The sequence below is a fragment of the Accipiter gentilis genome, chromosome Z, assembly GCF_929443795.1.
Source record: "Accipiter gentilis chromosome Z, bAccGen1.1, whole genome shotgun sequence".
Taxonomy (NCBI): Eukaryota; Metazoa; Chordata; class Aves; order Accipitriformes; family Accipitridae; genus Astur; species Astur gentilis.
The window spans coordinates 18,664,863-18,678,547 of NC_064919.1; the positions used below are offsets into that span (position 1 = coordinate 18,664,863).

Here is a 13,685-nt window from a genome sequence, read left to right on the forward strand (position 1 = left end):
AACTTAAAGCATAAACAATATTCACTTACACCTCCAGGTAAGGGCTGTCAATCCCAGGGAAGCTACCTCGACTGGCAAACTGATCAAGGCGGGGAAGGGTTTCCTTCACAAGCCAACTGTATAGTTGAAGTGACTCCCCCATTTCCAAACTCAATCTTAGATTATCCCCTGACTTGTGGAATGGTGTGTATGACTATGTCTGAGTGGATTATGATATATGCATAGATGGATTAGGTATATCTGAGTGGAGTTTATCTTTCCTTTGTTGGTCTGTGATTGTTTGAACACACAAGGTTGTCATTTGAAACTGAAGCTGAAACCCTCCAGGTTTTGGTTTTTTTTTTTACCTTGCTTCCTCAGGGTGACTGAATAGTGGTTGGATTGAGACTAAGGGCATACTATTTGTTAAGGGATTTCAAGGCTCAGTTCAGGTTTTGGTTCTTTGAGTGGTACAGCCACCTCCCTGTTTAGTTTACGGTTTATCAGACAACCCAGGGCTAAGCTGTCTACACAGTTCCCGGTTAATCATCTCTGCACAGAGACAGGGCCTCAAGGCACTCCAAGGCTGGGTTGCTTTTGTAGCCCCCCATGAGTCGCCTGTGTGCGCTAGACATGGTGCAGCTCGTTTGTGAACTATGAGCCAGACAATCCACACAGTTACCAAGAACCCAAAGAATGTGCAGAATGCAATATGAGTATGTGAGTATAATAATACAAGTAAGATTTATAGTATAAGAAACGCATATTGTAGGCAATACAATATGCAGTGGTGAGCCTGCGCTATAGAAGAAGATGCCTATGGAGTTGCAGACTTGACCAGCATACGTAACTGACTGTGAACCTACGACTAACGTGAGAGGAGCTGCAGGCTTGAAGTCGCTGAGCTGCAGATGTAAGTAGATCTTGAAATCGCCGCTTAAACTAGCCTCAAGAATAAAACTCGGTGTGAGAGAACATGGCGCTCGCTTTACAGGCATGCTTGAGCGTGCTGGCTGAGGTAGAACGCGTTTCGAATCTGCGGAAGGAGAGCACTTTGAAGCCTTTGCTGGCCTCGGCCGTATCGGATCCGCGTGCATTTATTATTTATTAGCAGGCCCCTGGCACGGCTCGAGGGGAGTCTGAAGGGAGAGGCAGCTGGTTCTGGCCATCCAATACCTGCGGCTGGCGCGGGACCGAGCCGACCTTTCTGCTTGCCGGTGGCTGGCTCGGTCTGGGCTCCTGCTCTCGAGCCGGCCGGGCTTTTCGAGGGGGGCGCGGGGGGCACTCGCTCGAAGCGCCGGCAGGGCCTTGGGAGGACGCGGCCTCGCCGACAGCGGGACCGGGCGCTGGGCGAGCGTTCCGCCTGGCCTGCCGGCCGGGCTGGCGGCGGCTGCGGTAGCCGGCAGGGCGGGGCCGTCAGCGCTGACGCGCCGGGGGGCGGGGCTTTGGCGCGGCGGAAGTGGCGGCGCGGCGCGTGCGCAGGAGGTGGCCACGCGGGGCCGGGGCAGGCCATGGCGGACCGGGTGCTGTTCCGGCGTGGGACCGGGGAGGTGGGCGCCCGCCGGGGCCGGGGCCGGGGCGAGGCGGGGGGAGCGGGGGCGGGGCTTTGGAGCGGCGGTAAAGCGGTGTGTCGCCTTCGCAGAGCGACGACTCGGACGCGTGGGACGACACGGCCCTCATCAAGGCGTACGACAAGGCGGTGGCCTCCTTCAAGGTAAGGGGGCGGCCCGGGCGTAGCTGGACCCTGGGCTGAGGCCGCTGGGTTGCCGTTTATTGTTTTCCTCCTTTCTTTTCCCGAAGAACGCTTTGAAGAATGGAGAGTGTTCGGAGACCTCGGACAAACCGGAGCAGCGCCTGAGGATGAAGAGAAAAAACAATAAAAAGAACAGAAACAGGAAGAAGAGCAACGCAGTGCCTTTGAAACAGGTCACCTCGTCTGCAGATGCTAGTGATGCTCGTACTGCATGTTGTACTTCTCTGTGGTACTCTAAAGTAGCTTTTTCATTGCCTTGAGCGTAACATTCTGGGGTGGGGGGATCATAATGTTGTAGACCTTATTTATAGGTTACATTGACCAACTTCACTAAATACAGAGGAAAAGCTTTCTGGGTGGGAGTCATCTTTCTCGTGGTTGGGACAAAAAGTAGTTTAGAAAAAGGCATCTTTCTGTCCAGTCATTGGTGTAGGTATTTATTTGCCTCTCTTGCTTCTGTTGCAGTGGAAAGTTGGTGATGGTTGTAGTGCTGTTTGGTCTGAGGACGGTAATGTGTACCCAGCAACTATTGCCTCCGTCAACCAGAAGAGAGGCACATGCGTTGTTACTTACATGGGATACGGAAATCAAGAGGAGCAGAACCTGTCTGATCTACTTCCCCTAGCCAGCGATGAAACAGTAAATGGGATGGGGGATTCTGGGGAGGTGAGGGACACTTTTTCGTTCTTCTGAAAAGGAAAAAGAAAGTGGGAAAATCAACTTTTTCAGTATTTCTTGTACCACTGTATTCAGAGTGAGAATCGATACCCCATTCCACTGTGAATGGACACAAGGTGATGGAGGGAATGAAAGCATCCCATTACTTCTTGAACTCAGCATGGAAGAAAGGAAGGGGACAACAAGAAATGAATGAGTGAAAGATAACATAGCTAAAACAGTGACCCGATAAGATCATGGGGTTTTAAGATCTTTCCTGAGGAGGAGTGGGAGGGCTAGAGAGAAAGGAGGATGTGGGTGGGGCTTTCCAACCTTTTTCACACCAAAATTGCTGCAAACTCCTGTTCGGTGCATCTCACAAAAATGCTCTTGGTCTTCCAGAATGATAACGAGACTCCATATTCAACAGATGAAAGTGAAAAATCTTCCCAGTCACCTCAGGACAAAAACAATTGCACGAAAGCAAGATTCTCCCCTCAAAACCTACATTTTCCTGCACCACCGGCAGCCCCAGGCCTAGGAAGGGTAAGCTCAGCCTTATCTGGAATAATTCATATACCACTGTTAAGCCTGGTATTATTATAAATAGCATCCTGTTGTCTCAGAGTTTGTTACTGTCAGGAAACCAAATAACAGCATTTCGAGGATGGGTATCCAGATACCTATATTAGAACCCGTTGGTATGTCATTTTGTAATAATCTGGCCACAATGTAGCCCTTTTGCAATGTTGCTGTCTAGTGAGGAAAGCCTTCTCCTTAGCTAACACTCGCTTTGCAATTGCCTTGTAACTAAAAGATGTTGTTCCCTGGACTGTGATAGTGCTGTTAATGATACCAGTGTTGATGTTTTAAGATTTCACTTTTTCTAGCCAATTGATAAGTTTCACTACACAGGGCATTGGAGGCAGCAAAAGTGATGTCCAGATGTCATGGAAGCTCTCAGCTGTAGCTTTTCTATTGAATATTGAGGGCTGGGGTATTGATATACTCTTCAGTTTTCCTATTGTGTAGGAGTCTGAATAATATTGCAGTTGAACGCAGCATTACGTTTCCTAAATATTATGGTTTGTGCAAGATTTCTTTATAAGGTTTTCTTTTATCTTTTTTTCTTTTATATCAATAGGTTTGTATCTCGACTCTTTTAAAGACATTCACAATCATAATGGAATTTAGGCAGCACACAGCTGAGCCACACAGGAGCAGAGAAATTATCTGTGTGCCTGTGGGCAATGTTAGATACGTTTCTTCATCTGAGAGTGCAACCACTGACTTCTATTTAGAAAAAAAAATATAAAGTGGTTGTCTTAACTAGAACCCTGTTTCAGCCCTGTTTACCTCAGTGACTCGTGTAGTCCAAGTTTACATTTCCAGTCATGGAATGCTCCACAGAGATAGCTAATGTGTGTTGTTATTGCAGTTTCATTGAATTTCTGGGATGTGTTGTCTTTAGTTTAAGGTATGTGAATTGCTTCAAGTAAATCTCTTAAATAAAAAGAAATTTCAGGCATCAGGATTTTAATTTGCACTATTCGATTTTTTCAATGTAGCCTGGATCAAAATTCAGGGCACCTCCATTGTTTTTACCATTCTGGCCCCCGCCCTTCCCAGCAGGACCACCGGTAAGTGATAGAATGAGGAAGAAATTGTCAAGAGATCAGTATTGGTGATCTCAAGTTTTCTAACTGAATGTGCTCACCACCTGTGTTTTTAGCACACATTTCTGTGTTAGACTCTGTATTTTCCAGGTATTTGATAACACATTCAGTTACAAATATTACAAGAATCTGATACATAATGTCTGGTCTGCACTCATTTTTGTGACAGTGAAGCTGTTCATAAGAATATCAAGAAAAAAATTACTTGAAGAAGCTACACCTTACATTTGATTAACAGCATTTCACTGATGCAGATAAATATTTTCCCCTAATAAAATTTTTGTGTACAGTCAAGCTACAGGAATTCTCTTTCTCCCAGGATTTGGAAATTACATGTTTTCAGAAAATATCATCTTAATTGACTCCTTTTCAGAGATTGTATTGAGGATAAGTTCCTATTTTTCAGGTTTATATTTTGATCTTTTAGAATTAGTTGCTTTCTAACCTGGGTTAAACCCTATTGAAACACAGACATTTCCTTTGTGATTTCTTAGTTGATTCCTCCTCCACCACCTATGAGGCCAGACTCTGAGGATGATGAAGCATTGGGAAGCATGTTGATAGCCTGGTACATGAGTGGTTATCACACTGGGTATTACCTGGTACGTGCCACTTTTGTCTTGAAGTGTCTGTAATTTTGCTTTTGTGCTGCTGCTGGTGTTTTCAGCAAGAAGTTAGGGAGGACTGCTTTTTTGATCTCTTATTCTAATTTATGGTAGCTAAATTTAGGGGTATTTTGTATTGTGTAAGTATTCTTGCCCTTGAACAGGAATCACGTGAACCAGCCCATATGTATAGTCGATGTTGTTTTAGTTCTTTGTTCCACTGGAGGGGTTCCATTACGTACTTTTATAGCCAGTGTTTTATAGCCATTCTGAAACAACCAGTTCTGTAGTCATAGACAGGTGGAGTAAATCTGAATATGTTTATTATTCAGTAGTCTTACATGTAATTTTTTTGGAGTATAAGTGGTAGTGTCACATTTAGGATCAGATTTGGCATTTTTGCAGAGACTATTCATCAGTAATTGTTTCAGGTGATTGTGAAGGTCCAGCAGGACAGCTATGCTGTGTCAGCATAGTTGTGAAAAAATGTGACATGAAGTATTGATTTCTATTTTCCTTTGTACACTTACAAAGAAATAAAATTACAGGAGGAATTAAACTCTTTGCATTGGAGAAGTTGGAAAGGAGAGATGTGGTGCCATAGGGTATCTTCAAAAGAGTAGTTTTGGAATTTCTTGCGTCAGATTATATTTAAGCGTGGATTGCTTTAACTTACTTTTAATTGAACAAGAAATATATATTTGAAGTTACTCTGTAGAGCCATTGATTATAAAGAAGACATGTAGTTTGGCTTTTGTCCTTTTTAAACAACCCATTCTGATTTCCCCAAAGAGTTAAAAGCTATTCTTGATTTGTAAAGGACTAAGAAAAAATTGTCAAAAAATATTTTTGTTCTGCGACTAAAGCTTTTATTTCTATGTTGGTGAAAACAAGATTTTACTAAATTGTATCCTGTAGGGTTTAAAACAAAGTCGAATGGAAGCAGCACTGGAGAGAGAAATGAATGCAAAATAACTGAATATCCATCATTGTTTTGAAGGATTGTAAGTATTGTAATTTTGTGCTAAATGAAGATAAAATGTCACTTGACAAATTTGTTTGGGACTACAGTTCGTTTGACAAACTCTCAATAAGTTTTGAATTCTGTGCAGAAACAGTGAGCTTCATGACTTCCATCCGCTCTTACGGCTCCCTACAAAGACCACTTCTGCCAGTATTAATCCCTTCTTTCCTTAGCAGCTGTGGAAAAGTATTTTTTTTGGCTAGAATGAAGGAAAGTATTTTATTGCTCTGATGAGAGGTTTAACTACAGCATCTCTCTGCATCAGGATTAACAGCACAGCTTACTTGGAGTTATTTAGAGTTACCTTGTTTGTTTATGGACTATTTTGAAAATAAAAGTTTGTTAAGTGAATTGCAGTTTTTTCATCTATGTACCCATCTTCAGAAGCAATTGCTTTGTTATACAGATGGAATAGCAGGATGTGTCCTGAAACTTTGTTTTCAGGACAAGATCAACAGTTTGATGTTGTTGAGCAGTTCTGTTCTCATTACTTCAGCGCTTGTGCTTTTATTTGAAATCCTTTGTTTAGAATTCTCCAGTATATTGTTCAGTTCCTTATAGAACAAAACTATATTCTCTTGGGGACTTGTTTTTCTGTGACAACATGTAATTTCTGTGCAGTTGAGTAATTCTTGTTTGTTCAAAACCAAAAAGCTCTTGTATACTAATTTTTGCTTCTTTTTTAAAGCCAGGTACAAATCTTTCCCACTGAGAGGTGTATATCACTTATGCACTAATGGTTGTGGTGAAGATCAGAACTGTATCAAGACAATTAATCGTAACATTTTCTTAACATTGAGCTGCCTCTGATAACAAGTAACTTCAGACTAGTTATTATGTGTGCATTGAAATGAGCTATTTCTTGAAGACCTGTAGTCAAATGTATTTAGAAAGCACTGCAGCAATAAAATATTTTGTACTTCCCTGAAACATTTATTTTTTACCACATGATAAATTTAAGTCTTTTAACCCCACATAACAGGGGTGTCTCATTTAAACACCTCTTGTATCCCTCAGACTTTTTATCTGAATGACAACACCAGAACTAGCAATTACAGTATACTCTTTTGGGAGGCAGCTATAGCAGCAGTGTATGTCACAGTGGCCACTGGTGGCAATGGCCTGGAATACGGTATACCATCATATTGTAAGAGGTATCTTATGTGTCTGATTAGAATCCTGAATATGACAGCTGGATTGAGAAGGGCTCATTTTTTGTTTCAGATGCTTGTTAATAAAGTTCTACTCTTCAAACTTTGAATTTAGGGGAGTGGTTTGTGTGGCGGTGTTTTTTATTTTTAGCTTCTGAAGCCATCTGTCTGTTGGATGAATTGCTGAAATACACCAGAAAGTTTTGCTGCGTGGCCTTTTTCTGAGTACCATTACTAAAAGCAAATTAGAAAAAGCAGACCGTGGAAAGTTAATGGTAAGTCTGGACTTAGATTCAGGCCTTACAATCTTAACTCTTGTAGAGTAGAGGCTGCAGCCACAAAACTAGACTAATTTAGTTAATACCAGTGGTTTGCTTTTCATGGAAACTAGCCAAATACAGGCCTGAACTTTGCTGCATTCAGGTCCTTTTCCTGCTGTGGGTAAGTGTCAGAAAATCAGTTTTCCCACAAGTAATTTGAGCAAAAAGAGAAACACATAATCTTAACTTCCCTAAGCCATGTTGAAGCTTCTGCTTAATTGTCTAGCTGCAGTAAATTAAGATTGCTTGCAGTGATGCAAAGCTTATAAACCAGCAGTTCAGCAGCTGTGCATTGCTGTTGTGATTTAACCCCAGCCATGCAGCCACTCACTCACTTCCCACCCGCCACTGGCATGGGGGAGAGAATTGGAAAAAAAGTACAACCTACGCGTTATGATAAGAACAATTTAATAACTAAGGTAAAATAAAATTTAGTACAAAATACAAAATATAATACAAAAATACAGTAATAGTAACAATAACAGTAATGACAAGAAATACAAAAAAAACCAAAACTGAAAACAAGAAAAGGCAATTGCAATTGCTTACTACCTGCTGACTAATGCCTGAGCAGTGATCCACCCCTCCTGGTCAACTCCCCCCAGTTTATATACTGGACATGACATCTTATGGTATGGAATATCCCTTTGGCTAGTTCAGGTCTGCTGTCCTGGCTAGACTCCGTCCCAGCTTCTTGTACTCCTGCTTGCTGGCAGAGCATGGGAAACTGAAAACCCCTCAACGTAGGATCACCTACTACTTCGCAATAGCTAGAACATCAGTGTATTATCAACATTATTCTCACTAAATCCAAAACACACTACCCATTACTAGGAAGAAAATTAACTCTACCCCAGTTGAAACCAGGACACTGCCCCAGGGGTGATCAGAATTAGCATCTGATCCACCATCTCCTGCCACCGGTACCTTAAAAGGTGGTGTGGTGTAAGGCTGTTTAAGCGTTGCTTGTGTTCGTGTTTGTGTGAGAAGGAATTGCCTGTGATTCCTTGAAGACTCTGCTGCTTGGTGACTTTTGAGCTCCGAGCGCTGAAATTGGAGGCTCTACTCTTTGCCTATGCCAGGATGCACTTGGTGTATCTGTTACCACCTGTTACAGCCAGTAAATTGGTTCACCAGACCTGTCTTTTCCATCGCAGGAAGCCGATGAACATCGCCTTCAATGACTTAAACCCCTTCCCCATGAAAGTGCTGAGGAACCGGCGGTCAATGCACCGAGAAGAGCTAGAGGCAGAGCTGTGCGAGCTGGAACAGATCAAGGCAGCCTATGTAAAAGAGAGAGCAGAGCAGGGGCCTCAGGACCTGAAGGAGGTTGTTAGTGAAGAGGAAGAAGAGATTTAACAAAAATAGAGTTCCTCATCACTTCCCTCACACCTTGCAGAAGGTCTTCAGTAGCAACTGTCTGTAAGAGATGGAGCAGAGGGGGAAAGGTGGTCACAGCAGGAGTTCATCTGCCACAGGCAGCGAGACTTGTCAGTATACGACCATTTGAGGACCAAGCCAGACTTTGTAATGGATTAGAAGGTGTCACAGGAGTTTTATCCTCTTCTGTACTTCTCCCTATTCGGCCCACCCTGTCCTGTGCAGTTCAGGATTACAGATGAAGGTCCATGGGAAATACCAGTTGTGGTACCATGACAGAAGTTGCTGTGGTGCAAAAGACCCAGCCAGGCAGGGCTCTTCTATCTTTTCTGATGGAGGCATGAGAGATCTTTATGTACACGTAAAAGCACTGGAAATAATGAACCAAGAACACTCCCTCGTTAGTATCTAAAGCTTCGGAATTGGTCAGAAAAGAAAGTGGCTCTTTGAAGGCATGGTGCCGTCAGTGGCTAGCCTGCCAGGAGAGCCTGTGTTTAATGTTGCAGTAACTGTACAAGCTAGTAAGAAGAAAATTAACTCTATCCCGCCTGAAAACATGACAATTGCTAGAGGCACAACTGCCATCTGCCTCAACCAGCTAGTCCTATGTTAGTATCTGGCATTACATAATAAAAGTGGCCTTTATCAGTTTTTTACACTAGTGAAATCTAGCATCCAATATTATTTTTATTGCAGTCCTGACCACAAAGTGTTTTATGATGTTTATTTCATAAGGGATTCATGTAACTGATTTCATTGCAAGCAAAACAACAGAATAGAATTTATTTTAAGTAGGCTTTAAGCAGAATTTTACATTTTTCTTTGGAAGATATCACTTAGGTACAACCTTGTGGCAGGTTGGCCCTGGCTGAACGCCAGGTGCCCAACAAAGCTGTTCTATCACTCCCCATCCTCAGCTGGACAAGGGGAAAGAAAATCTAACAAAGGGCTCATGGGTTGAGCAAGATAAGGACAGGAGAGATCACTCAACCAATTACTGTCACGGGCAAAACAGATTCAACTTGGGGAAAATTAACTCAATTTATTACCAATCAACAAGAGCAGGGTAATGAGAAATAAAACCAAATCTCAGAACACCTTCCCTCCACCCCTCCCTTCTTCCCAGGCACAACTTCACTCACAGATTCTCTACCTAACCCCCGCAGTGGCACAGGGGGACAGGGAATGGGGTTTAGAGTCCGTTCATTGCACATTATTTCTGCCACTTCATCGTCCTCAGGGGCAGGACTCATCACACTCTTCCCCTGCTCCAGCGTGGGGTCCCTGCCACAGGAGACAATCCTTCACGAACTGCTCCAGCATGGGTCCTTCCCACGGGCTGCAGTCCTTCAGGAGCACGCTGCTCCAGTGTGGGTCCCCCACATGGTCACAAGTCCTGCCAGAAAACCTGCTCCAGTGTGGGCTTCTGTCTCCATGAGTCCACACGTCCTGCCAGGAGCCTATTTCAGCACAGGCTTCCCATGGAGTCACAGCCTCCTTCAGGAACCCACCTGCTCCAGCATGGGGTCCTCCCCGGGCTGTAGGTGGAGATCTGCTCCACCGTGGACCTCCCTGGGCTGCAGGGGGACAGCCTGCCTCACCAGGGTCTTCACCACGGGCTGCAGGGGAATCTCTGCTCCGGTGCCTGGAGCATCTCCTCCCCTCCTTCTGCACTGACCTGGGGGTCTGCAGGGCTGTTTCTCTTACAGGTTCTCACTCCTCTCTCTGGCTGCTGTTTCTGTCTGTCACAGCAACTTTTTTTCCTTCTGTTATCACAGAGGTGCTGCTGCTATCACCGATGGGCTCAGCCTTGGCCAGCGGCAGGTCTGGCTGGCATTGGCTCTGTCAGACACAGGGGAAGCTTCCAGCAGCTTCTCACAGAAGCCACCCCTGTACCCCCCGCAACTACCAAAACCTTGCCACACAAAGCCAATATACATTCAGTCATCACCTCTTTACCTTAATAACATGGTTTCTACAGGTTATAAATATTTGATTTCACCTTAATAAGAAATAAGGTAGAGTTGGTATAACCAGGTGTATTATTAAATCTAACTTGCCAAATTGAGACTTCTGCGAACTCTGATTGACCACTGCCCTTGTCAAGTATCCTGAAGCCTTTGCAACCAAAATGGAGGCAGAGAAGAGACATAGGTAGGTGAGATTTGAGCAGGATGACACAGGTGATTGGCAAATCCTAAAAGCTTCATCTTGTAGCTTAAAACCTAGAATGGCCTCAGTAAATCAACATGCCTCTATCATCTCAATTCTTCCATCTCAAAGCCATGACTGAATGTTGCTAACACATTTTGAATTTCTCCTTAAATTAAGAAAAAAAACAGGTGGCAAAACATGCAATGCCAAATGGAAGATGGGAATTATAAGTGAGAAATAGAAAAGAAAAATCAAAGCAAGCAATTGTTTTATTGCAGTATTTTTAAATTTCAAGTGTTTTCAGTATAAGTAGTGACTAGCAGGAATTGCATAATCCTTCATGAAAATGAACTGGGATCTCATCATCACAAAATGAAATTAATTTGGCAATGAAATTTATTGCCAAACTCGTACCACCAATACTTCTCTCCAATAAAGTGGTATTATTAAATGTCTGGTATTTACACTAGTCTTCTCAAATATAGCTTATCTTGTAGAATTAGTCACTTTTTGTTGTTACTAGTACTGTGGTAAGACAACCATAGGAAATACTTTACTACGTGATGGTTCAGAACACAGCAAACATGTCTACAGTTCAGCTCCCTATAGTCAATTTCTGCTCCCCCCACCTCCAAAGATCTTTGCTTTGTTTTCTCACATAATTGAGGGATCTTAAGATATTTACATTTACCAAATTCATGCTTAAGAAAGTGATTCTAAATCCATAATCTCCAGCCTGTTGTTTTTACTTTTTCACTGGCTATAAGAATCACATTCCCATCTCATAGGAAAATATGTGCTCAACAATTTAAGTGCTTTCAAATGCCACAGCAAAAACTGTACAAAAGTTGTATAAGTCTTCAAGTTCTATCATATATTGGAAAAATTACTTTCATGAATTGCACTATGGGCACCATATTTATTTTTCCTAAATATGGAAACGTGATTCTCATTCAAATTTGATGACATTTAAAAAAAAAAAATTAATCTACTCTCATTCCTTCAGCCAGGAGTCAGCACAATCCAGTAATGCTTCAGAGTTAGTACTATATGGCATTTTTTCATCCATTAGCTACATTAGAATCTAGAATTAAAACTGTTCCTCACATTGCATGAGACCGACCAGGATGCCATCTAAGTTGTTCAGGAGTTGTGGTTCTCATGCCAAACTAAACTCAGACATTTCTTTTACTCATATTTTAATTAATGTATTTTCAGCACTTCCAGTCTTGGAAATTAGTTACGACCGTTAATACAGATCATAACTTTTATTCCTGCAAGGAAAGTATAATGTAGAAGGAAAGCAAAGGCACTCACCTTTCTGAAATCCCCTTCACTCGACATGTCTCTCTAGTCTCACTGTGCCTTTCAGCCTCAAACTTCTTACTATAGTTGTGGCACCCACCACAGGATGTTTTTGTCTTTTAATCTCTTCCCTCAACACTTTATATCCAAATCATATTATGCAACATCTTCAGGAAGCAGAATTTCTCACAGGCCTGCTAATAACCTCACTGACTGACTAATCTTGTGGCAGATCCATAAGTAAGAAAATACAGTAACAAGAATTAAGCAGGTTGTAGCTTCCCACAAGCAAAGGAAACCTGAGATCCAGTGAATCACAAAGAGTACAGATGAAGGAAGCATTTCCTCCATACTGCTTTAAATAGGAAGGCCACAGCTGAAATTCTTTACACATCAGAGAAATGTTGCCTCGATACCGATTTTTCAGGACCTATTTTGAACTGCTCTTCCTATCCAATGAGAAGGGTGGAAAAGTACAAGCCAAATTATTACTCAGACCACATGCAGATAATGGAGTATATGGCCACAACTTCTACACAGCCTCTACTTCCAAGTATATTATTTTGGTATCTAAAAAAGAGAAAAAGCTAGAAAAGATTTAAAGTGTTTTGACAAAATCTTTTTTTCCATTAGGAAATGCTGATTGTAAAGATGAAAATATTATTGGAAAACATCGTATCAAGATTTTGTCACCAGTATCAGAATATCTAAAAGACAGCGGCTTAGGGCATTCCTTTGGCTTGGAATAGCCTACTAGACCACATCAAACCCCATGAATATGTCCTTTTTCTGCTAATTTTTAGGATACCCTTTCAGTAACAGGCACTGCAATCACCTGATAGCACAAAGGGTTTATAGGCATTGTTTGACCCTGCACAAAATGAAACACAGATGCCGAAACAGTAACTTTTCTGACAACAGAGTAGAATTACTGCATTCTAGCCAGCCTGCAGGCATAAGTAGTAGAAAAAGCACAGAAGGAGCTATGTTAACAATTGAGAATTTTCATATTTAAAGGACTTGAAATTAAAACTATCTGTGAAAACTGAAAAGTAGCATGTATTGTTTGTATGTGGTAAGCGTGAAAAACAGGGAACTAACTTAAGATGGGAGTTTGCTTTTTTTGTTTGTTTGCACTTTTAAGATTCAGTGATTAGGTTAGATTATTGCTGTTCCTAATCTGACAACAAAACTCACAATTTTAAAAATTAAGTCAGATGCATCAGTGTCTGAGTTATTCTGGATGTATCACAAATGTCATTAAGAGGACTTCAGAAGACCAGATGTGACGTACTGCTTTCAACACTGCACCACCACAACCTCCTCTTACTGAGGTGTAGCATGTTACATTCTCACAAGTTCAAACTGCAATCACACTTTGAAGAGACACTGTAAAATGGCAAAGAGTGTCTTTCACTTGTGTCAGTTTTCATTCTTCAATGTTCAGGTAAGGTCACGTGCTTCCCCTTCTCCCTCCACCTTATTGTGTGTTGCTCTGGGGGGTTTAGCCAAGGACAGAAGATGGCTTGCAGTTCTGGCAATTCATTCTACCCTCAAAACCAAAACAGCACCACTGTCTTCAATACTATCACCATCAAACAACAGTTTGTATAATTTCTAAGGGCTGTATTTGAGTTGCCTTACTGAAGGCCAAGGTGAATAGCCCAAATACTTTGAATTA

The 13,685-nt window shown here is 42.2% G+C and overlaps 1 protein-coding gene across 5 annotated transcripts; it reads left to right on the forward strand.

Moving 5' to 3' along the window:
- The first annotated feature begins 1,452 nt into the window (after positions 1-1,452).
- Positions 1,453-11,853, forward strand: SMN2 (survival of motor neuron 2, centromeric). Of its 5 annotated transcripts, none has more exons than XM_049794578.1 (9): positions 1,453-1,529; positions 1,622-1,693; positions 1,780-1,905; positions 2,198-2,398; positions 2,792-2,935; positions 3,958-4,029; positions 4,560-4,667; positions 5,589-5,674; positions 8,323-11,853. In XM_049794578.1, exons 1-8 carry the CDS (start codon positions 1,491-1,493, stop codon positions 5,643-5,645), a joined length of 819 nt encoding a protein of 272 aa, XP_049650535.1. In that variant the 5' UTR covers positions 1,453-1,490; the 3' UTR covers positions 5,646-5,674; positions 8,323-11,853. The 5 variants fall into 5 exon arrangements, with proteins under 5 accessions (XP_049650535.1, XP_049650533.1, XP_049650532.1 ...); XM_049794576.1 differs by lacking the exon at positions 8,323-11,853 and adding an exon at positions 5,783-6,955; XM_049794575.1 differs by lacking the exon at positions 8,323-11,853 and adding an exon at positions 6,383-6,955.
- The last annotated feature ends 1,832 nt before the right edge of the window (positions 11,854-13,685 follow it).